Source organism: Pyrgilauda ruficollis, unplaced genomic scaffold, assembly GCF_017590135.1.
Source record: "Pyrgilauda ruficollis isolate IOZ18807 unplaced genomic scaffold, ASM1759013v1 scaffold66, whole genome shotgun sequence".
NCBI classification, from domain to species: domain Eukaryota; kingdom Metazoa; phylum Chordata; class Aves; order Passeriformes; family Passeridae; genus Pyrgilauda; species Pyrgilauda ruficollis.
The window spans coordinates 6,410,230-6,434,041 of NW_024528377.1; the positions used below are offsets into that span (position 1 = coordinate 6,410,230).

Sequence of the window (23,812 nt, forward strand, 5' to 3'; positions counted from 1 at the left end):
CACTAGCCTCAAGTAACCATCAGACTAAGGTCCCCAAAGTTACCAAACTATGTAGCATTGTGTAAGCAAGGTATTGCTGATAAAGCAGCAAAACACAGACCCAAATGTTTCCTAATTATGTTTACCTGCACTGAAGCTGGGGAAAACGCATTGAAGCTGCTCAAGAGTGTCTACAGCACACAGAACAGTCAAAATGTAAATGAGATTGATCAGGTAAAACTAGAGCTCTTGTATTTTAAGGGAAACCAGCAAAATTACTAAAAAAAAAAATTAAGCAATGGGCTAACCTAAGATCTGTTTGCACTAGAACATTAAAATGAAAACCTTACATTTCTCACTGTTGTATTAAAATAAGTAATTTTCACCATTGGGTGCTTCTCCCTCTCTGTAATCTTTTTTTATCACTACCTACATTATTTAATTAACAAAAACATTCTATTATAATGACAACTCTTTTAACATTACTTAAAACTCTAGGCTAAAAAGAAAATCAAGAACAATGTTAATATTAAGTACATTATGTATGTGTTTCCTAGACTAAGGATTTTAAGTGCCTACTACACTACCTCCTTAAGATTTAGGAATATCGTACATCTCCAGTAAAATAGTTTCACCAATGGCCTGACCAAGTTAGCACAGAAGTTTGTTAGAAGTGTTCTTTGCTATGCAGTTCATCTTTGACATTCTTGGACTCCTAACACAATTATGTTTGCCAGATGGACAAACCTTTTTGTCTAAGCACTTAAAATGGAAATTAAACTCTACAACACAAATACAATCACTTAGCCACAAATCCTCCAAGTCTGAGTTCACCCTTACTTCCACTGAAAGAAAGGCTTGCTTCCCAAGGTTATGATGATACATCTTTTAGGTTCTAACAAACCAACACCCAAAACATTGAAGTTCTCTAGAGCTTTGAAGCAGCAAATCCTACAGCAGCTGCAGGCAAGATCTTACTGTCACTGATGAACTTGTGCTCTGCCTGACTGGCAGATTCCCAGCCCTGCTCTTCCCACTGCTGCTCCAGGGCTGCTTTTCACAACAGACACCTCTAAAGCCACCAGCCAGTTAAAACCCCAGCCCTGACTAATGTTCTGCTACACAAGTGATCTCCTGTCCCCCTTCTGCCCTCCAAACATTTAATATCACTTGTATTGAGAGGCTTGTTTTCTTCCTTCCTCACCTAAAATCCAAACACAGCAAAACATTGAAGTTCTCTAGAGCTTTGAAGCAGCAAATCCTACAGCAGCTGCAGGCAAGATCTTACTGTCACTGATGAACTTGTGCTCTGCCTGACTGGCAGATTCCCAGCCCTGCTCTTCCCACTGCTGCTCCAGGGCTGCTTTTCACAACAGACACCTCTAAAGCCACCAGCCAGTTAAAACCCCAGCCCTGACTAATGTTCTGCTACACAAGTGATCTCCTGTCCCCCTTCTGCCCTCCAAACATTTAATATCACTTGTATTGAGAGGCTTGTTTTCTTCCTTCCTCACCTAAAATCCAAACACAGCAGGTCAAAGTCTGCTAGTAAAATATGGACATAAATACCTTAAATTTTCATGCACAGATCTCACTTAGAACATCCCTATGTGTCATCATGAATTTTTAATTGCATTTAAACAACTTACTTCCAGATATAAAGAATATTACATAGAAGCAGAAATTGAAGCTAACAAGATATGGGTGGGGCTGTTACTAGGCACTGTCCCCACAAAGCAGGAGCAAGGACATACCCAGCCCTTGGGTAGCAGACACAGAAAACGTGGCAAATTCCCATTTTACAAGACAAAAGTCCAAAGCAAAAAAGCTTTCCACTTACACTGATCCATTTCAGACTCATACTACTGTGCAACTCAACCTTTTAAATTAATTTTTGCACAATGCTCAAAATAAACATGCAAGTTCTTTCTGTGGAACTGAAAGCGAAAACTTTGACGTTTGCTGCTTCAAAAATGTGCAACATAGACATACTTATACATATAAGTACACACACACACACACACACATCTACCCTCCTTTGGAAAAAGCAGAAGGAAGTCTGCAGGCATTGTTTAAATAATCCGTGTATTTTAAGATTTGCTGCAGTTCATACAAGAAAGCCACTTCTAAAAGCTACGGCTTACATTACTGGCTTAGCAGGTAGCTGTTGTTTCAAGGTTTCTAAAAGGTATCCACAAATTGGGCATCCCATCAATATCCCTGAGAGCAAGAGACACTGGTCTAAGTGTATTTGTGCTTTATTGAAATGAGAAAATCTGCAAACAAGCTCTCTGGAGAAGCTACTGCTATTGACAGAAATAGGCACGTCAAGAGTGTGGAATATTTCAAGCTGAAACACATGACTTTTTTCCAGGCATTTCCTAGGGCAGACAACATGCAACGTACCCCACAAAAAACACAGGATCATACAAAATGGAATTCACTGTATTCCATATCCCAGAAATGCACTTTTACATAGATCAAGCAGCAATCAACCAAGCATCTGCTGGATCTCCTCAGGGATCTGACAGGTAGGAGGATGAGGACCCTCTCTTCCTAGCTGCTTTTCCTTTTCAATGGTTTCACAGGGAAAGCACTTCTCCTGCCCAAGTCTTGGCTGTAGCTACCAGAGCTGAAGGATGTATCCTGAGTTCTGTCCCATCCTGCTCACTGAGCCCCTGGAAAACAGCTTCAAAGACAAGGATCTGTGCTAGGAACATGCTTGAAAATTCACAAACAGCTCACCCACCCATAGGATAATTTTAGCTATAAATACCCAAAAGAGCTCTGCAAAACAAAACAGGTTTTCAGATCAAAACCAGAAGCCTTAAAAATACCTCCCTCTTCAGAAGCACTGAGCACCCACAGACTCCTACCAAAGATCATAGAAAACATCAGGCAGGCAGAGGGAATAAACAGAACAAAACTATCCATCCACCTACACACAACTCCCTGCTGCTCATTTTCATACATGCAAAAAGAGCACACATAGAAACAGAAAAGTACTCTGATGCTGCATCTTGTTGAATAGCAAGTATTTGAATACTCTTAAAATATCAGGTATTTTTGGAAATTTCCAGGTCATGCTGGAAGAAAAAAAAAAAAAAAAATCAAATAAATTTAGGAGCATCAGAAGCTGGAAGAAAAAAAAAAAATAATCAAATAAATTTAGGAGCATCAGAACACAAGGTCTATAAATAAGCAGCACCAAGCTTCAAGCATATTTTGAATAGTCAAAACTGCAATAAAAAGAAATGTGAAGTGCTGAACTATATCCTTCAAAGGGTAGATGACAGTGATAATTATAAGTTATGTAAAGTACCACTTGCAGATTTCCATATCCTGAGTGACTGAGAATGGACATTAACAGAACAGCAAGAGGCAGAGTTCTCTCAGCCACAGCAGGAGCAAATTCAAATCAGATGAGTGAGACTCCATTAAATGAAGTTAACACTCAACATGCTCTTCCAGGCTCATAAATAAGGACAGGAGACTGATTTTCTTAGAAGCAGTATGTGGCATAACTAGGATTTTTCTTTCAAGTCTGAAAACTTTATGTGAATTTAATGCAGAGGACAAGTCTAAGGCAAAGCTCATGAACAATTTATAATTATTCATACTGCATTGGACACAAGTCCTAGTATGTCCTGATAGTCTGCAGCTTAAACACATTCCCACACATCTCCCCAACTAGTAAGTGTGCAAATTAAGCATTCAGAAACAAAATTATAAATACAGTATTACTAAAACAAATAAATTAGGTTTTCTTTGTGACAGCTTCTGAAAACCCAGACAACACTACCAATTTTGCACAAATTTTAGTAAGGAATAAAGAAAAAAATACGGTAGTTAATCTAGAAAATCAATTTCCTCTTGTTTTCAGTTTAGGGTCACCAGGGTCTTTTGAACACACAGCTTTTCTAGATGGAAGAGTGTGTTTGTAGTCAGAGTACTACACTTACCAAAGCTGTTAACTACCTTCAGACAATTTAATGCCATTCCTAGTGAAGCTCATCTTTTAAAAGATTACATTTTGCGCTCTTGCAAAATTTTTTTTATACCAAGAAAAGCTTTTGCTCTGCTGAACACAATTCCAGTTATACATGTTACTTTACAGTTAAAGCTGAGCTTCCTGCTGATGCCCTGTAAAAAGTGTGCTATAAAAAACAGCTTCCAAATGACAACCATCCTTTCCACAGATGGCATTGAGGTTTGGTTACTATGAAAATGGTCCCTGCTGTACCCAGATTGCACAAATTTTACAACACAGTACATGTACAGTGTTCAAACATAAGTTTAATAATATATTTATTACTTCACATTTCCAAGTGTTTCCCCCAGCTGTTTACAGCTTGCTTGAAGCCTAAGCACTTGACAAACCTCCCTCTCCCCACCCAGTCTCCAAGCTCTAAACACGCACACACTTGTTACTGTAGGATTGCTCACAAGGGATGCACTGCAGGCATTGTTTTTTCCCCCATCCTGCTTACAAAAAGAAAAGCACACAGCATTTGTTTTTTCAGTTAGGAGCTTCAAGCTTATCGACAAGAACAGGGAAGCTTTTAAAGGAATTCCTCAAATTTTTCTTTTTGTTGCATGGTTCCGCTATGAAAAGTGACTAAAAAAATAACTTTTATCTCAGTGGGTCTGTTTTGGAATGCTAAAACCCAAGGTAATTTCAGCACTAAAAAAATCCACATGGTAAAAAGATTTAGTGTTGGTACTGCAGTATCACAGCTCCAAGTGTGTAAGACCACAAGTCTGGTCTTAAGCACACCTACGTGTCATGCTTTCAAAAGCCCCTTTCTCTTTTTAAGCAGAACTATAGTCCATCATTGAAACTCAGCAAAACCTCTCAAGCTTGGTACTGAACTCACAGAATGTAAAGTTTTTGTTAATAGCATTGTTAGGCTGCACGTACACACACAGGCATACATAACTTAAAGCAATTCCCTTCAAAGGTGGCATTACTCACAGGGAAACTTGTATACAAATCACCAGAAGAGTTTATTTCCTCAGTTCACATGGTGATGCAGAATTCACACATGATGCAGAAATGTGTTAGCAAGTACAGCCAGTTTTCATACTAGAACCAGCACCAGCTTAGTTTTGTTCTTCTTTTTCTTTAGGAGTTAAGGCACATAACTTACATACCAACAATCTTACTCAACTGGCACAAAAATATGCAGCTACTAGAAGGAATGCGTCATCCTTATTTCAAGAGAAAACCTTGTAATCTGATTAGTCACATTCAGCTGAGCTCAGGTATTTGAAATGGGAGGAAAATTGTGTATTTTTACTGCACAGTGGCCATTTCAGTGTCACAAGTTTGCGTTGTTTGTTTTAATTCCTGATTGATTCACTTAGTAACCGAGCCCCAAACCACTAAAATCAATAAACTGTGGGTTTATATGGAAGCTTTAACAGATCTTAATAACATTAACTGTGAGGTAAATGTATAATAATAGAAACAAAACTGTAATTCATTTTTGCCAAGACGTGTGCTGCCTACAACTGTTTAAACAAAGCATGTATTTACAAAAGAAATCTTTCAAGATGTCTGATCATACAGGAAACAAATTGAGCTACAGAATGTAGTACTCAGGATCAATAAGATTCCTCATTATGAAAGTGTATTCCCCACAATCACATACCAGAACAAAATGTTACAGGAGACAATTCTCGTATTATTTACTATACTTGCATGGTTTTCTTTTCTTCCTAAAAGCTTTATACAGCCAGAATAGAATTAGCATTCAGCTACATACTTTGAAGCCCAGGCATACAGGCAAGCTGGGGATTAACAAATTCATGAGGTCATTAAAGAAAAGCAAGGAACACTGATTTTCTTCCTCTATACAGTAGCACACAGATGAGAATTAGCTAATTAAGTACAGGTATCACTACCATTGCACTGGGTCTCAAAAGCTCAAACTGAGTTCACCCCAAGAAGTGAGTAAAACACCACCACTGATGCAGCACAGCAATTACAGCACAGCCAAAGCCCCTCACTACTCACACCTACCTCTTTTCTTGTTGTAAATAATATTCTTACACAACAGGTCGTTGTGGCAGAGCACCACTGGCGATCCTAAATTTGACAGTCTCTCCTTCATCCAGGCCATCTCCTCCTGAAGAACTTGGGGACTTGGAATGTCCCTTAAGAACCTTTCCAGGTAGAAGGAAACAGAGTTAACATTTAGTGCTCTGTGTTCCATAGCAAGCATTTGTGATGAATTCTCTCTACATTCTTCCTGCAAATAGTACAACAGACCCTCTCCCAAATCAGGGGATCCTTTCCCAAGGCACAAAGCAGTCAAATTATGACAATCATTTTTCTCTGTCCTCCGCAGAAAACAATTTTCTGAAGATCATCTGTGCTGTAAGCACAATAGCAGGCCAAGAACCAGGAGCAGAACATGAATACACTCCCACACATTTTAAAGGTGCAAAGCTTAAAATAATTACCATGTGAATTTCATTGGAGAAAGTACTGGAATGTAAACAAAAAGTGAATTTCACTCACTTTTTGTTCACATTCCAGTACTTCCTCCAAGCAGAATACACAACAGGATAGGTAACTATGTATCTATACCGAGGAAATTAACACTAAGTTTTAGTCTAGTCACAGTATACACTTCAATGGCCATTTTTTGTCCTCTACATTTTAAGCTACCTATTCATGTTTTCTCAGTCTTATAAGAATTTGACATTGTAAAGTAAAAACAACTTTGCTAGAGCATTCTTTAATTACAATGCAGCAAGAAGGGCCTCCACGATTTCAAAGTCACATGAAGACTATTTTTAAGCTGTCTCAGAAGGAGTCTGCCTTCTGAGCAAGATACCAAGTCTGATATACTGTACAAACACAAATTCCAGCAGAAGGAATGTGAAGTCTGAAAAGAACATGAGGAAATACCCACCTTTTATTTACTTCCTCATCTGCAAATTCTGTGGGTATGAGAGAGAAGTATTTCCCCATTTTCAGCCACAAATTAGATTTAGGGATCCATCCATTGTGTGCATGAATAGTATGGATTTTAGCAAGCTGTCTAGCAATGAGCCTAAAAAAAATGAAAATTAAATTAGTGTTATATTTAACTGAAAAAAAATCTAGAAAATACAGCTCAGGAACTGAAAGAAGGTTTAAACAAGAGTAGCACAGCCACAGGGTAGCACATTTCAAGACTCAAAAGTTCATTAGGATCACAACCTGTGTGAAGGGAAGGGGGAAGGACTGGAGTTCAGTTACAGCACACAAACTTCACCTGCATTTACAGCCTACTCTTGCTTGTTTTTCCCAGTATTGATTTAAGTTAGCTGCTATTTTTAGGCAAATACATTTCAGTGCACACATGAAAAGCTAAAATCTTACAACATCAGCACTTTCTGCTCACTGCTAACAATTTAAAAATCATTTCTCAGTGGAACTTTCTGGTATCTATTCACAAAAGGAATGTCTTGGAAACAGCTGGAAGTACTTGAACCAAGTCCAGCCCCCTACAACGCCACCACATGCAATGACCTCTGTAATGGTGACGTGCAAGTGTTAAACACAACAACCAGCCCTCTAATGAGTACAGTGCTCTGTGGAGGCATCAGGGATCACCGCTCAGCACTGAAATAGCACAGCTAAGGCAGTGTGAACAGCCAGAGCAGGCTTACAGAAATAGACATTTTCTGCTCAAACTCAACTCTAAGTCCCTCAGGCCAGGCAGAACTTCATAAATGCACAATGAAGGGAGATTTTAAAGAGTTTAAAAGCCTACCTGAAAATGTCAGGATTGCAGACGTGCTCTGGATCCAGGGCCTCTCCCTGCATGAACTCGTAGCACAGGCCATTGTTGAAGGTGCAGTAGAGCTGTGGGGCACAGCCGTGGGCCTGCAGCACGCGGAAGCTCTTCACCTCCTCGTCCCGGTCCACCAGCAGCTCCGTCTTGTTGCCATAGATGCGAACCAGCACCACATCGTCCCTCGTGTCACCCACGTAGCAGCCAATCAACTTATTGGTGATGCCGTCGGTGAACAGCTGCAAAGAGAAACAACGCTCTAAGCAACGCGACTCTGCACCCAAAACAAGCAGGAAGGGAATGCAGAGTTATCCCTTAGCTCCCAAAACACCAGTGTTTACCTGACTGAGCGCTAGGAAATAAAATCTTGAAGACAGAGGAATGCCATGAAGAAATGCTTGAATATAAATGTGGTGGGTTCTCTGTAGTTACAGTCATCTCTTCTTCCACTCTGTGCCCTCGAAACCCCAATTCTTCAATACCCCATCCTCACAGTAAAACAAGCAAGCAGCAAAAAGCAGCTTCAAGTTGGATAACAAACATTTTTTAATTCTTAATAGCAATGAGGTCAGAAAGTCAGCTGAAGAAAAGAAACCTATTTATCAGGATCAGAATACTAAGTGTTCAATGATGACAGTTCCATTTCCTTATTTACTCATGGCCAGTCATGCACCCTCTGACATGACTTTGGCTTCAAGCCCTAAGTCAGGCCCAGAACAAAAATACTGACGAACACAGTGATCTGTCGTGTGTCAGACATTATTCTAAGCCATAGTATTGAATGAAAACGTGCTTTTGCTAAAAACACACACCACCAAGAGGAAACATACCTACAAACTTCACAATTCTTTAGAACCTTGGACAGTTCAGGTGGGGTTTTGATACGGGCTGGGGGAGAAAGGTGTTTAGGGGGTTTTTTGTGTGCTTTATAAAACAGTAATACAAAATTCAGGAAGTTTGACTTCTATCCCCCTCCGCCTGCTTCAAGATATACCCTTTATTTTGAAAAGTAGTATCACTCAAACACAAGTGATGGATTATTTCCAAATCTCAGGAGTTTAGAAATATTGAGAATTAGGGGCAAATTTTTTTAATTACTAAAGGAAAAAAAAAATCTGAAGTTGGGTCAAGTCTCCCTCTGTCTAGGAAAAGACAAGACTTTCTCAGGAGATGTGTTTTAGCTCATATGCCTTGCTTTCCCCAACACCCCTAATTTGATGAGGTCAACAGATTCATCAATAAACACAGAAAAGAAGTGGGGAAGTTTCAGTTGTCATCACAAACTAGAAGAAATAGCTCTAGCTCCTGAGGAAAGACGCAGAAGATACAAAGGTACTCTATTTTCTTTAACAGTTACAAACACTCAATCTTGAAGAAATAGGTATAGCAAATTACATAACTTCCATCTAGACAGCGTAACCATAAATTCAAATAAAGCTGCTTACAAGGGCTCTTTGACTGACTCAAAACTAAGACTTTACAATTTCTGGGCACATCTTACTATTAGCTATGACTTTAGTAACTCAAGATGAAGAATGAAGAATCCTGAACAGTGTTCACAGTAACTGTTACAACGTTAAGCACTGCAAGTAAGAACACTGTTCCACTTAGCACCGTAGATACCGGGCTTGAGCAGGTACCAGGGATCTGAACAGGCAGTACTCCAACGCATTTCAAATGCTTGTAAACCACAAATTACTATAAACGTGCCCATTTATAACCTTCCCAGTCATATATGTATGGTCACAGAACTGCTCAGATGAGGAAGGGACCTCCTGGGATCCTCTAGTTAAACCTCCCTGCTCAAGCAGGAGGACCAGGCAGCGCCAGCTGCCCAGGACTGTGCCCAGGGCAATCTCCAGGAATTCTGGAGACTTTATAACCTTTATAACCTGTCTGGCAGCACATTCCAGCGTTTGACCACCCTCATGGTAAAAAGAATTTTCTTTTGTTGAGATGAAGCTTCCCACGTTTTATTTTGTGCCCATTGCCTTGTTTGTCACTGGGCTCTGAGAGGAGTCTGAATGTCTCTTCAATTCCCCCTCCCCAGGTATTTATACATCTAAGACCCCTGCAAGTCTCCTTTTTTCCAGCCAAATATGAAAGATTCTCCAGGTCCCTCTGTAATCTTCATGAACCTTTGCTGGACTTTCTTCAATGAGCATGTGTCTTCCTTCTACTGGGGAGCCAAGAGCAGGACACAAGCACCTAAAGATGGCAAATCAACACACAAGTACTGATTCTCATACATTTTAACATAAACCCAGAATAAATTTGTTTAAAAAGTATGAAGTTCACTTTGCAGAAGTGATTAATGTTGAGCTGCCCAAGTCAAAAAGTCTCTTTTCTGCCATACTTAGATAAAAACTTCCAAAATGTAGTTTAAAGAAAAAAAAAATGTACTATGAAAAAGACAGAGCTCTAAGGTAATCAGAAATCGTGATACTCCAAAAAAATATGCTAACAGTGCTGATGCAAAGAAACAGTAAGAATTTGAGTTGTTATGCTGTTGAACAGAAACTCCTGGGCACATTTCACCTTCTGTCATAGGTCTCTTATCCCCTTAAAACAAGTTTCATTAGCACTAATAAAAAGAAATCTGCAACAAGGAAATTGGACTCCCTCAACTGTTAATTTAGGAGCTCTACTGATTAGCATCTATTTGTAACATGCTGCTACAAATAATTATTTATACCCAGGAGCATTTTAGCTCTTGCTTCTTAAAAAGGAAGAAGGGTTCACTTACTTTTCTAATAACATTATTCAAAGTAGACAACTTCCATATTCCATCATAAGAAAACATCTAGTGTTTACTACCACCAGTAAAAGAACATAACAGTCACTTTACCCTTTTATTCAGAACACCTTTACCATTTAAAGAATCAGCTTAGAAGGCCTTGCCCAAAACATAACCTGAAATGAAGCAGAGCAACACAAGAGTTCTATAGCAAAAGCATCAGTTGAGCATGAAAAGCAGAGAACAGACTCTGACAATGTGGGTAAGATAATCAGTAAAGTATCAAGGCCACATGGAAGAGGATGGAAGAATCTACAGAATGCATGAAGGTAGAAAATTCTGGGAATAAATAAAAAAAAATGTATTTACAGAGACAACAGAAGAACATAACGCAACACAGAAAAAAACCCCTCCAGCAGCAAGGTTCTGACATGCCTGTAATCCACAAAAAGTTAATTACTGTGATATGTGCTTATCACAGATTAATACATACTTTCACATGAGATGATCCAAAGGTAAAACTAAACTCAGAAACCTTTCTGGAAACTGTATTTATACTGCCCACAGTCAGATCTAGCTTGAATCCAAGGCTTTCTAGAAAAAAAGAAACTCTTTAATGAAATGCAGACTTAAGCTGAGAAAGCCACAAATAAGCTTCAGCTACTCAAGCCTCAGAGAGCAGCACACGGTACAAGAAAGACATGAAGCACCTTTGAGACAGCTTACCCTAAAAGCACTGTTACCAGGTTATTGGGTTCCTGGAAAGGGCATATGATGCATCTGCTTCCATCTAATAAGCAGGTGTTCCATGAAAAGCTTCTCTCTAATCCTTTGTTCCAAACATTCAGAAGAATGAGAACAAAATTGCAATCACATGTAACAAGAACAAATAGACAGAAACAAGTGTCATGGGGCAAAGTAGAAAGTACTTATGACTCAGAAGGGTGACTTTTCCCTTCTAGACTGAGTTATGACATCCACAGGAAACAGTACTGCAGTGCCATAAAAACACAACAGTGATGTGAAACTGCAGCATCAACAAGCAGGAATTCCCCACATTCTGCTGCTGAACCCCAGACTGACTTTACGATCTCCAGAAAGGAAAATACTTCAATAACATGCTTCTTCAATGCTCACAAACCTTCAACTTTGTATTGTAAGTCTAAGTTGATGTTTTTTCTGGAAAAGTACAGTCTACACAGACACATCCACAGGTATACAGGTCAAGAACTGAACTCCTTGAAACAAGGCTAGTCATTTTTCTCTCTCTGTAGCTACTGTAGCTGCCTTTCTGCAGCTATTCATACAAGAAGGACAAAGTACAACTGCTGGAAAATGCCTCGGGTAGATTCTCACATGACCAGCCTCACTCAGAGGTCTCCAGGCTCTGGAGCCACATCCTCCAGGTCATTTCACCCAGCAGGTGAAAGTCACTGTCTGCAGGATTTAGGGGGTCAGATGATCAGGAGCAAGATTGTCTGGTGTTAAAAATACCTAAAAAAAAGCAGGAAGCAAGCAGGTCTGCATCACTGCTCTGTGCCAAGTTCAGCAGAGGCTGAGCTACAGCTCCTGCTGAGCTGCTGGGGCGCCGTGCAGGACAGCAGCACAGAGACAGCAGTGCCTGCAGCACACCGAGCTGCTGTAACCTTCACACGGCTCTTCTGGCCTACAAACCACACACACTTCAGCTGCAGGGTGTGGGGGTTCTGTTTTGGGTTGAGGGCTGGTTTTGACTGCAATGGGTGACAATACGGGAAAGTTTTTGGTGCAGTTTTTCTTTTGGTGAAGGGGGAGGAGTTTGTTTTGGGGTTTTTTTAATGCCAGAAAAAAAAAAAAAAAGTTACTTATTTTTCACCTTTGTTTCTGAAGAATATTCCTCTACCTCAAAACAGTCAACATCAGGTAACTAGTTAACATTTTGAAACTGATGAATTGGCTTTAAAATTTTGTGATGCTGATTAAAACAGCTACAGATTTTTAAATAATAATAATAGTTAAAAAAAAAAAACTAATAGGAAAGGAGCCTAAGACTTTATTCTAAATCCAAGAACTAATTTGCTGTTCCTCCCCCAGAAGATTTTGACATGAAATGCCTGGGGGCTGGGGAGGGAGGGGCAGAGGGACAGGAACGAAACTATCTTGCACTATTCCCTTCCAACGTTACAAGACTGTAGCAGAAGTTATCTCCCTTTACAGGGACTCCTCCAAGCTGTGCCTGAACAAACATTGATTCCCTGCAATCACAGCCTCAGTCATCAATAAGCACCCCTCTATCCCGCACAGCTGAACTACATCAGGCACACATGGCATACCACTCACATAAAATGCCACTGCAGTTTCTGCCCCACACAAACCTTTAGAAACAGGGACCAAGACCGTCAAGCTTCATCAGAAGCTTCCACAGACTGGAGAAACCAACCCAGCCTCCAAGGACATCCAATCCTGCTGGCATTTCCCACTGACTGTGACACTGCGTTCAAGGCACACCTCAAATTACAGATTTTCCACAAAACATCAGTAATGCAGCCCAGTCTGCAGCCCTAACTTTTCTTATTCTTCTCCTCACTCATCACTTCTCCATTTGGAGCCATCAGCACTGCTCTGTGGATTCAGCCCTTCCTCTTTATGTGGCAACTGCTTTCTCAACTGCTGAAGTGGGTGATGTGCCAAAACCAGCTGAGCAATAAACATCTCACTTGAAAAATGTTAACAGCACTGAGATACACAATAAAGTTAGTTTCCTTTGTTTCCCAGACACTAACATTTTCAATTATTTCAATGCTTTTAAACCCACGCTCAGTCTGTTTAAATAAACTAAAAAATATTCTGACAAGTTCAGAACTCTGAACCAAATGACAGTTTGTTATAAAAAGAATACCATGATCAACACAAGCAAATAAATTAGATCAGCAGCCAGAAAATACTGCCTGACGAAAAGCTACTGAGTGCAAGTCAGGATGAAAAATCCAAGAAAAAAAGATAAAAGCTAATATGGCAAACATAGAAGTAGGTGGGTGGTTGTTTCACTGGCGAAAGTACAATTTCTTGTAAGCCTTGGGTCCATCCCATTCACATTTTGTAGCTGCAGGAAAAAAACCTTTGCAAATTACGAAGTGTTGCAGTAGTAAAATCATGCAAAGTGTTGATAAGTGCAAAGACATGTAAATCTAGGAGAAAAAAAACAAACAAAAACCAAAAAACCACAGTAGCAGGTTATGGAGTGTCTTTATGAAAAATTTAATCCCCTTTGCAAAACACATTCTTTCCACCTCTCCTCAGGTTTCATCCAGGACAGGAGCACTGTTTGCCAGCCTAACACGTTCATGACTTTAGATCTTTGAATGATTCCTCAACAAATGTTTTCCCACATGTATCATTCCAGTCTACCCAAATAATGGTATAAACTAACACTACTGGTATTAAGCCTTTTCACCAACAAAAACAGGCAGCCTTTATTGTCAATGCTAAATATTATTTCAGAATGGTAAGAAACACTGATGGTTTTTCCTGCACTGTAACATTACACTGCAGAGAAGAAATTGTGTATTATCCTACTGAATCCCTCTCTGCCACCAGACTTACAAGAGGCAGACAACCACGGGATAAAAGAACCCTGAATCAGCACTACTGAAGTGCTAACTAATTCTCCCATACTGTAAGCAAACATTGATCTTCCTTGAATCTCCTCAAAAGAGAACAAATAAGGAATTCTTAAGGCGGGCAACAAAATCCAATCTGCGAGTGCATTTTTACATAGGAAGGGTAATACCTCTTTAAAAGAGTTAAAACAATTAAGTTTCTATATTTCATTAAGAATCATGCAGAATATAATAACTGGAACACCCACTGTCAAAATTCAGGCAGTTTACAAAACTCAGAAGCCCTGTTTTGAGCTAGAAGAGCATTTTTAAGTGAAATTTAAAAAAAAAAAAAAAAAAAAAACCAAAAAAAACCATATCTCATGTTCACAACAGCCAGTTTCTAAATTCAGCAAGCAGTGAGTTTCTCAGCAGGAGTTTGGGAGAGATATCCAAAGATTCCTTCCAACCAGAACTACTCAACATTGCTATTACTAAAAAACAGCCATTCCAGAACCAAAAGTGTGTACTGCAAAAAGCAGGGAAAGCAAACCTCAAAGTTCAGGAGTTAGAAAATCAAGCACCCAGTTCCATACAGTTCCTAGGACATTTTTAGCTGACAACTGCACAAAGTACACAAAGATGAGTGTTTAGGCAGAAAAATTCTATTTCTCCCTAGCAATGTGGAATAACTTGAGCATTTCTACTGCCCTGTAGGGACAAAATTCACCTATAACTTCATATAAAGGAGATACATTACAGTATAGCTGCTTCCATTTCAAAAAGTAACAGGTGATGCTACTGATGTTATAGCCTTGCTGATAAATAACACAATACAAATTCAAATCTTCAGTGCTTAAATTATTCTATTTTCATCTCCCAGCCTACCTTTATGTTTTATGCTATGGTGCACAAAAAAAATTTCAATGTTAAGATATATACCTGATTTCAGGTACTTATAAATCTTAGGGAAAGCAAGGATTAAGCATTAACCTATCCTAACTACAGTTTAAAAGTGGTTTAGCTGACTAAACAAATTAACACTCAACAGTAAATTTTTGCAAGAGAAGTTAATTAACTTTTTCAAATCAAACTCTGGACTCTTCAACTGCTTACTAAGTGTTCTGACCCAAGAATTACTAAGAGCAAAGGTAGCAAATGGCAGAGTTCACCAGAAGAAGCAGCAGTTCATTAAACCTATCCTTGTCCTATCATTAAACCTATTCTTTGTCCGCTTTGCTGTTTCGGATTAGTCAGGCACATTCTCCATGCAGCACAGGAGTCCCACCCTCATCTCCCTGCTAAACACACCCACCTACAGGGAGGACTCCAGGGCAGCATCCTCCTGCTCACTGACAGAGAGAGGCAGCACCTTTCTGCATTCTGCAGGCACACCACGAATCAATCTGCACTGCCACCGCTGCTGCTGGAGCCTGCTCCAAACCACGGGCACTGCTGCTCGTTACACACTCAGCGCAGCCTCAGCACCAGCCACAGTGTCAAAAATAAAAATAAAAGGCCACTGAAGGGCCTCGTGAATGGAATGCTCTTCCACTGTTCTAAAGGAAAACACCCAGCTGAAAAGTTGTGTTCTTAAAGTAACTTGATAAAACTAAACTCAAGACATCTTTTAGACAGAAACCGCTAACCACAGACGGTGATCTCCCACTTCACTTCCGTGTGACCAGTCAACAGAGACCCTGTTCCACACCAATGGTACTGGTATTTTTTATTCTGTCAATTGTTTCCTGCAAAGGGAGTGGCAGAAGGAGGCAACATATTTTTTCTTAAAGCTACTACCACTTTACCCAAAGGATAGAGTCATCCCTGCTTAACAAGATAATGTTTCGGTTTCGTTTTTCAACAATCCCAAATGAAAGACACCAAAATTTTTTGCTGAGAACTGCAGTCATCAGAGAACCATAAAAATAAAACTATTTATAACTTTATGTAGCCCTGCAAGGTGCAGCAAGTTGGATTATGCTTATGGACCCCTTCCAACTCAAGATATTCTATGAACTTTAACAACCTCATTTAGCTTTACACGTTGTAAAGCTATTTCCATTGCACCTCGAGATATTGGGACTGTGCATTACTTATGGCCACTGCCTCAAACAGATTATTTAGAAAAAGCTCATTAGCTTTATTTCCAGGCTAACGGGACTGTCACGTGTCAAGTTCCATTTTTCTTTCAAGACATCAGAACATTTCAGTCAAATTACATGCCATTACCTCAACGTGCTCAGCTTTCCTATACAAATTAGTTCAGCAGCTCTCCGAAGAGGAACTCCATTGAAATGAGACACCTCCACGTAATAACAGCTGAGTAACACAGCTGAGCATATAACAAAACGCTCAACTAACCACAGGCTGAACCGCTATTTCAGCCAGACAAATTGGCTAGAGTTTTTAAGTCCGGAGGCCATGTTAAGTATATTCTAGAAGCACAAAAGCAGCCAAAGCTCCGGCAGATGACTCGCCATAAGTCCGAATGCCTGCTCACCTAGAGAGCAGCAGGCAGCCGCGGTGCTTCTGCCAGGAGCAGCGAGCACGGGCCTTAGCGGGGCTGCTGCAAACGAAACCGCCAGCCTAAGCCCCAGCCCGGCTGCGAACACAAGACAGATATTTATTACGGTTTTTATTGCAGGAAGCACACGACAAGGCTGCGCCGCCGGTGGGAGCGCCCCGGGCTGCCTTATGGCCTGCTCCGACGGCCCGTGCCCCGCTCCACGAACACGCCCAGCCGGCAGCGACACGGCGCGGGGGACGCCAGCAGCGGCTCCCGTTCCCTCCCTCGGCCCGGCTCCGGAGCTCTCCCCGCCGCCAGCGCGGGCAGCCGAGCTCCGGCGGGGAGGGCACGGCAGGAGGAGGACGCAAGCGGGCGGCGGGGAGGACGGAAGGAGGGAGGGAAGGAAGGAGGCAGCCGGGGATGCTGCGCGCCGCCCCGCCCCGCCGCCGGGCCGCCCAGCAAATGGGGCTCCGCGCAGGGGGCTGCGGCGGCGAGCGGGGGAAGGAGGGAGGGGAGGAAACAAGGCGGCAGCTCCCCCGCACAATGGCCGCCCGCCCTCGCCCCTGCCTCGCCTGCTGCTCCCCTCCCTGCCGGCCCGGGCTGCCGCATCCCCGCGCGAAGCGGCCCGCGGAGCCCCGTACCTGCAGCGTCACCTCCTCGGGTCTCCAGTGCGGGCGCAGTCGGCGCAGGAGCTGCAGGGCGCCCTGGCGATAGCCGGGCCCCTCCCGCTCGCTGACCGTGATGTCCAGCTTGGGCACCTCCGGCGAGCCAGGCGGGACGTGGATGTAGTTGGACATGACAGCGGGCAGGACGCGGCGAGACACGGGGACACGAGAGTAGGCGGCCCTCGCTGGTGCTCCCTCCGCGGCGGAGCCGGCAACTGACGGGGAAATTTCCACTTGGGCTCCCGATAAAGCGGCTCCACCTCCCCGGCTGCAGCGCGGAGCAGCTTGGGAGAGCGGGTGGAGCCTGCCCCCAGCCCGCCCCCCTCAGGCACCCGCCCCCCTCAGGCACCCGCCCGTCCCCCCCGGAGCCCCGCTGTCCCCTCAGGCGCCCGCCCGTCCCCTCCGGAGCCCCGCTGTCCCTCAGGCACCCTTGCCCAGGAAGGGATTTACCGAATATGCCCGGGGCTGCTGCGGGACAGCGGCCGTGAAGGAATGCGGGCAGCTCCCGGGCGAGCGGCTGGCCCTCGCCGGGCTCGGAGCAGGCACCCGCCCGTCCCCTCCGGAGCCCCGCTGTCCCTCAGGCACCCTCCCGTCCCCCCCGGAGCCCCGCTGTCCCCTCAGGCGCCCGCCCGTCCCCTCCGGAGCCCCGCTGTCCCTTCGATCACCCTGCCCAGGAAGGGATTTACCGAATATGCCCGGGGCTGCTGCGGGACAGCGGCCGTGAAGGAATGCGGGCAGCTCCCGGGCGAGCGGCTGGCCCTCGCCGGGCTCGGAGTTGCCCGCTGCGGTTGATTTTTTGTCTTTGGTTTGACTTTCGGAAGCCCTCACGGCGTCTCCCCTCAGGGCGCGCACCTGCTCGGCGCCTTGAGCCGCTCCTTCCACGCAGCAGCTACGTTCTTTCATTTTTCCCCTCACTTATTTTATGCTGGAAATCTTGTTGCCTTGAAGTTATTTTCGGCGGAAGAAAAAAAAAAAAGTAGAGCTCAGACTACACCACAAGTTGTGTGGCGGAAAAAAAAGGAGAAGAAGAATCCCATCTTTCTTAGAAATATTTTGAAGCTCCCCATAATAGTCCTACGAGTACCTGCCTCCTTTCATATTCTGTGCTCTTCCCACAGAGGAAACACCGACCAAGGTGTTCTCTGTAAGAAATGAATTGAATTAGATGAAGACACAAGAACTATGTAAACAGAGGTCCAGCTGTCCCCTGGAGAGCTGTTACTCTGAAACAGACCCAGATCAGGGCATCTTTAGTCTCAGTATTCTCTTCCATCTAAACTTTGATTCAGACCAAGTATTTAAAATCTTGAGAGCCAGGAATCTGTCTGCGATCACCCTGCCCAGGAAGGGATTTACCGAATATGCCCGGGGCTGCTGCGGGACAGCGGCCGTGAAGGAATGCGGGCAGCTCCCGGGCGAGCGGCTGGCCCTCGCCGGGCTCGGAGTTGCCCGCTGCGGTTGATTTTTTGTCTTTGGTTTGACTTTCGGAAGCCCTCACGGCGTCTCCCCTCAGGGCGCGCACCTGCTCGGCGCCTTGAGCCGCTCCTTCCACGCAGCAGCTACGTTCTTTCATTTTTCCCCTCACTTATTTTATGCTGGAAATCTTGTTGCCTTGAAGTTATTTTCGGCGGAAGAAAAAAAAAAGAAAAAAAAAAGAAGAAAAAAAAAATTAGAGCTCAGACTACACCACAAATTGTGTGGCGGAAAAAAAGGAGAAGAAGAATCCCATCTTTTTTAGAAATATTTTGAAGCTCCCCATAATAGTCCTATGAGTACCTGCCTCCTTTCATATTCTGTGCTCTTCCCACAGAGGAAACACCGACCAAGGTGTTCTCTGTAAGAAATGAATTGAATTAGATGAAGACACAAGAACTATGTAAACAGAGGTCCAGCTGTCCCCTGGAGAGCTGTTACTCTGAAACAGACCCAGATCAGGGCATCTTTAGTCTCAGTATTCTCTTCCATCTAAACTTTGATTCAGACCAAGTATTTAAAATCTTGAGAGCCAGGAATCTGTCTGGGAGAGCTCGAAAATAATTTTTCCTTCTGCTGTATTTTAACTTAAAATTTAATGTTTATGGGTTTATGTTATTAGTGTAAGTTTGTTATTCTACATTAATAGGATTTTTTTATCAAGCATTGAAGGAGAAGGAACTTCGGGATCTGAATCAAATTTCAAATGCCACAAAATTTCACCCATTTCTTCCATTAGCCCATTTCACTTTTCCTTGTTTGAAAGTAACGATATTTTGAAATCCAAATGCTTTGAAAAATAGTTTTCTTTTAACACACTCACCTTCATACACTGTTTAGCCCTACAAGTCAATATTGCCATAGAGGCATGATATCACCCTACCAGATCAAGCATGTGATTCATAGTGGCCTCTGCTTCTGCTTAGGCAGTTTGGTAGATGATAAACTAAGATTTATTTATAGATTAAGGCCAAAGAGATGTTTTGTTGAAATAAAAAGGTTGAATGCTCCAGCTTCCAAATGTTCATTTCAGCAAGAACTGGTCTAAACAGAGATTCCATCTTGCTAATGCTGGGAATAATGAATACACCCACCAGAATGTTTCAGTTATTAACTCTGAGAAGCCTTGTGAATTTACCCAAGTCTGATTAGATTTCCATAAGTTGTATTTTTAACATAGAAGGGGGAAGCTGGAGCAGTTATGGTGCTTAGATTGCTTGGGAATGATGAGAGCTGAACTTCTGTGTATTAAATATTTACAAAGGACATGAAAGGACCTTGAACATTTAGACAGTAGCACTCCCATCTTTCTGGTCATGGCATAAAGACACATCCTTTTGGCTTGTCCTCAAGGTGCATTGGGAATTCTTAATTCCTAGGTTTTTATTTTAAAAAAATTCCTTATTTTCTTAATTCCTGTTATTTTAATCAAGAAAAGTTATAGTTAGCTACTCACCTGGTTTCTTTCCCTTTTAATCTTTTATTTCCCACAAATATCTGCTGTGTCCAGATCAAACCCCAGAAAATGTGTTTTCTCTTAATGCTTGGTACGTTTGCAGGTACACCACACCAAACCAAACTCATTCCAAGGCTGGTCAGAGATGTTCACTGCAAGGAACTGAAGAAAACAGGATGTTTTGCTTCTCTCCCAGGCCTGTGCTCTACCAGTCTGACCTGCTTATCCTCCTTGTTCTGCCACTCTCTTTTCCTTTTCTGCTATTCAGGAGCCAGGTTGTGCCATTTCATTTATTCCTACACTTTTCACCTTGCCTTTATGTCAGTGCTGGATGCTTTATAAATGCTTAAAAAAAAAAAAAAAAAAGAAAAGAAAAAGAAAAGGCATAAAGAACAACATCAGGATCAGAACCAGTTTTAACTTCCCAGGTGCAGTGCACCTGGCTGCTTTCCAGAGCCACTAATTCAGTAATTGCTTCAGAAGGACTCATTGCATAAATGTGACTAGAAATAGGACCCCTTCTAGCCATAATTAATTTTAATAGCCTTTTGCATAGTAGTGTTTCAAAATGCTTTATATCGTTCTAATCTCACAAGTAAAAAACTGAGTCATCAGAAGGTTTAAATCTGCCATTAGACCAGACACAATTTTGGACTTGGACACAATTTGGCTTGGACACAATTTTCTGACTTCCAGTCCTGTGCTTTGATCACAGGATTTCTTTGGTGAATTCAAGCATATCATTTCTGTTCATTGTCTCACATGTATTATTTGTGTCAGGATGAATCACATCTCTGTACACATGGTATAAAACTGTAAGTCAGCTCTTACATATTTATTTATTATATTAATTTTTTAAATGCCTGGTGGCTTAGCATCCACCCAGCAGCATCCAACAGCATCCTAGCAACAACTCTTGACACACAAAGTTGATCATTCTGTCATGTTTATTGTATTCTGTAAACAGATTTTGTTTTAATCTCAGGGAAGATGAGCTTGAAATAGTTTATTTTATAAAAATCTTGACAGTTTAGAAATGACTTAAAGATGGATACTGCTTGGTATGTTGTTGAAACGGTAAAAAGTCCTCTCTGGTGCAAGTTGCTTGACACAATAATAGGTTGTAGCTTTTTCAAGTGTATTTTGAAAGCTGTATGAGACAGAGTAAAAAGCCTCAGGGCCCATTGCAGTTTCCCAGCTTGATTTTCCAGCAGGCTCTGGGCTGTCACTCATGTGACAGTTCCACAGGAGAACCTAGTTCCTGACCACCTAAGCCCTTTTTCCAGCATGGCAGTGCTGAGGTGCACAATGCACTGTGTTACAGGGGCTCCTCCAGCTCCTCCAGCTGCTCAGGGTTTCACAGGGAAGTCTCAGAAGCTTCTGGAGGAAGGCTGGACATCTGTGAACGGCCTTGGTTACCCGCAGGGCCTCTCCAGTGAGTTCCCTCCGTGCTGTCATGAGCTGTGTGTGAACAGTGACCCAGTCACACCCTGCGGGAAACCTCCGCAAACTCAAGCAGCCCCTGGGCCAGGCCTGCTAGTTCAACTCACCAGCAAGAGGCAAACCTGATAAAACCTGCCCAACCACAGGAACAAAGACATGCTTGCACTTCAGCAGGTGCTAAATCAAAACAAGCAGCTTAGAAAGGAATTCTGCAGTTTCTCCATTTTCTGCACGCTGTATGTTTGTTTAGGTCTATTTATAAAACAATATAGCCACTGCGTTAAAAGAAAGAAGAAAAAAATCTTCATTTTAGTTACACTACTCAAAAAATACCTGTATCAAAAATAAGGGATTAAACAAAGCAACACAAAATCATAATTAAGGCCAGTGCCTGTATTCATTTTAATAGATTAAGCTGCATTTGAAAAGTAGTTACAAGTTGACCGATCCTTGACTAAACTTGAACGCTACAGGTGTCCAATGATTTACCCTATCCTGGTGTTTTTCTCAAGGGCAACAAGTACACATAATGCATAAGTACCCAAAAAGAGTCTACTTCAGCAGATTTAAAATCTCTTGCATTCAAGAATAAATTCTCCTGCAACAATACAGGAGGAGGAGTTGAATGGCTTTTGTACTTCCTAGAAATTTATGCTTTTCTAACATTTATTGACTAACCAAACATCCTCCTACAATGGAAAGTTATAACCACCAGCAATTTAAAACACAGTCTGTGAAAAGGACAGTATCAACTATGCATTTAAATGTCATGCAAGCTGTAAAAGAAGCCTAGAATACTTTTTCCTCTTTCTAAGGAACTATCAGAATGTCATTATGTGTTCTCTAGTGAAATCTCTAATCCATTTTACAGTATAAAGCGGGGCAGAGAGGAGATGTCTGAACTAAATTAAAACAATTAAAAACTGTGTAGGGAATTACCTTGAGGGACCGAGAGCATGGTTATCACACGTAAATGACCGCCCTTTACATTCAGCCTGAGTCAGTGAGAAGGGAGAGAGAAACCTCACGGACGGAGCGCTGGCCGAGGGGCAGCTCTCGGGCGCTGGAGACCAGAGTCCAGCTGGAAGCCCGTAGCTCGGTGTCCCCAAGGGCCAGCCTTGTTCAGCTCACTCCCAGTGACCTGGGCGGCCATCGGCACGTCTGCTGATGATACAGAGCTGGGAGGGGTGGCTGAGCCCCCTGGCAGCCCAGCTGCCTGTCTGTAGACCTTGGACAGCCGGGCACAGCAGAGTTGCACAGGGGCAGACACGGTCCCTGCAGCGGGGGAAAAAGAGCCCCAGCACCAGCACAGGCTGGGCACGGCCTGCTGGAAAGCAGCTCTGCAGGGAAGCACCAGGGAATCCTGCGGGACCAGAGGCTGTCATGAGCCAGCAGTGTGTCCCTGTGGCCAGGAGGGCCAGTGGCATCCCAGTGGCAATGGGAAGAGCAGTGCCTGCAGGTCAAGGGGCCTTCTGTCCTCCTCCTTTCATCTGCCTTGGTGAGGCACCTCTGGAGGGCTGTGACCAGTTCTGGGCTCCCCAGGACAAGAAGGGCTAGGAAATGCTTGAGCCAGCCCAGTGGAGGGCTGTGGAGACCATGGGGGTCCGGAGCTCCAAAGAAAGGCTGGGAGAGCTGGAGAAGGGATGGCTGAGAGGGGACATCACCAGTGCTTCCCAAGGGCAGAACGTGCTGCTGCTCTGTGACAGGAAAAGGGGCAGTGGGCACAAACAAACACAGGAAGATCCGTCTGAAGAAAAGGGAAAACTTTACTTTGAAGGTGACAGGGCACTGGACAGGCTGCCCAGAGAGAACATTGGGTGTCCTTACATGGAGATACTCAAAACTCACCTGGACCTGATCCTGTACAACCTGCTCCAGGTGAGGAGAGAGGTTGGACCAGAGGATCTCCAGAGGTGCCTTCCAACCCCAACCATTTTGTGATTCTGTGAAAGGCAAAGAAGGGTGTCAAAGAGGGCAGATGAGAGACAGAAGGGAAAGAGCAGGAAATTGCTGCAATTCTGTGTTAATGAGAGAAGAAATTACTAACCTGGTTTATGTGTCTTCCTCACACAAACACCATTCCCAGCAACTTTCTTGGTAGTTTCAAGAAGTCAAGGACTAAACAAATGAGAAATCATGCAAAAGTTGCACTGCATTCTTGTGCTTATGACCAGCTCCTTTC

The 23,812-nt window shown here is 42.8% G+C and overlaps 1 protein-coding gene across 1 annotated transcript in view; it reads right to left on the reverse strand.

Annotated features, from left to right (window-relative positions):
• ETNK1 (ethanolamine kinase 1) overlaps positions 1 to 17,795 on the reverse strand; it is a 29,801-nt gene extending 12,006 nt beyond the window's left edge. The window contains exons 1-5 of the mRNA XM_041484353.1: positions 17,709 to 17,795; positions 17,235 to 17,473; positions 7,749 to 8,008; positions 6,903 to 7,043; positions 6,005 to 6,147 (exon numbers count right to left, since the gene is read on the reverse strand). Of these exons, the coding sequence (XP_041340287.1) occupies positions 6,005 to 6,147; positions 6,903 to 7,043; positions 7,749 to 8,008; positions 17,235 to 17,390 (700 nt within the window). The 5' untranslated portion in view covers positions 17,391 to 17,473; positions 17,709 to 17,795. The remainder of the gene's footprint in view (positions 1 to 6,004; positions 6,148 to 6,902; positions 7,044 to 7,748; positions 8,009 to 17,234; positions 17,474 to 17,708) is intronic.
• Positions 17,796 to 23,812: the final 6,017 nt, after the last annotated feature.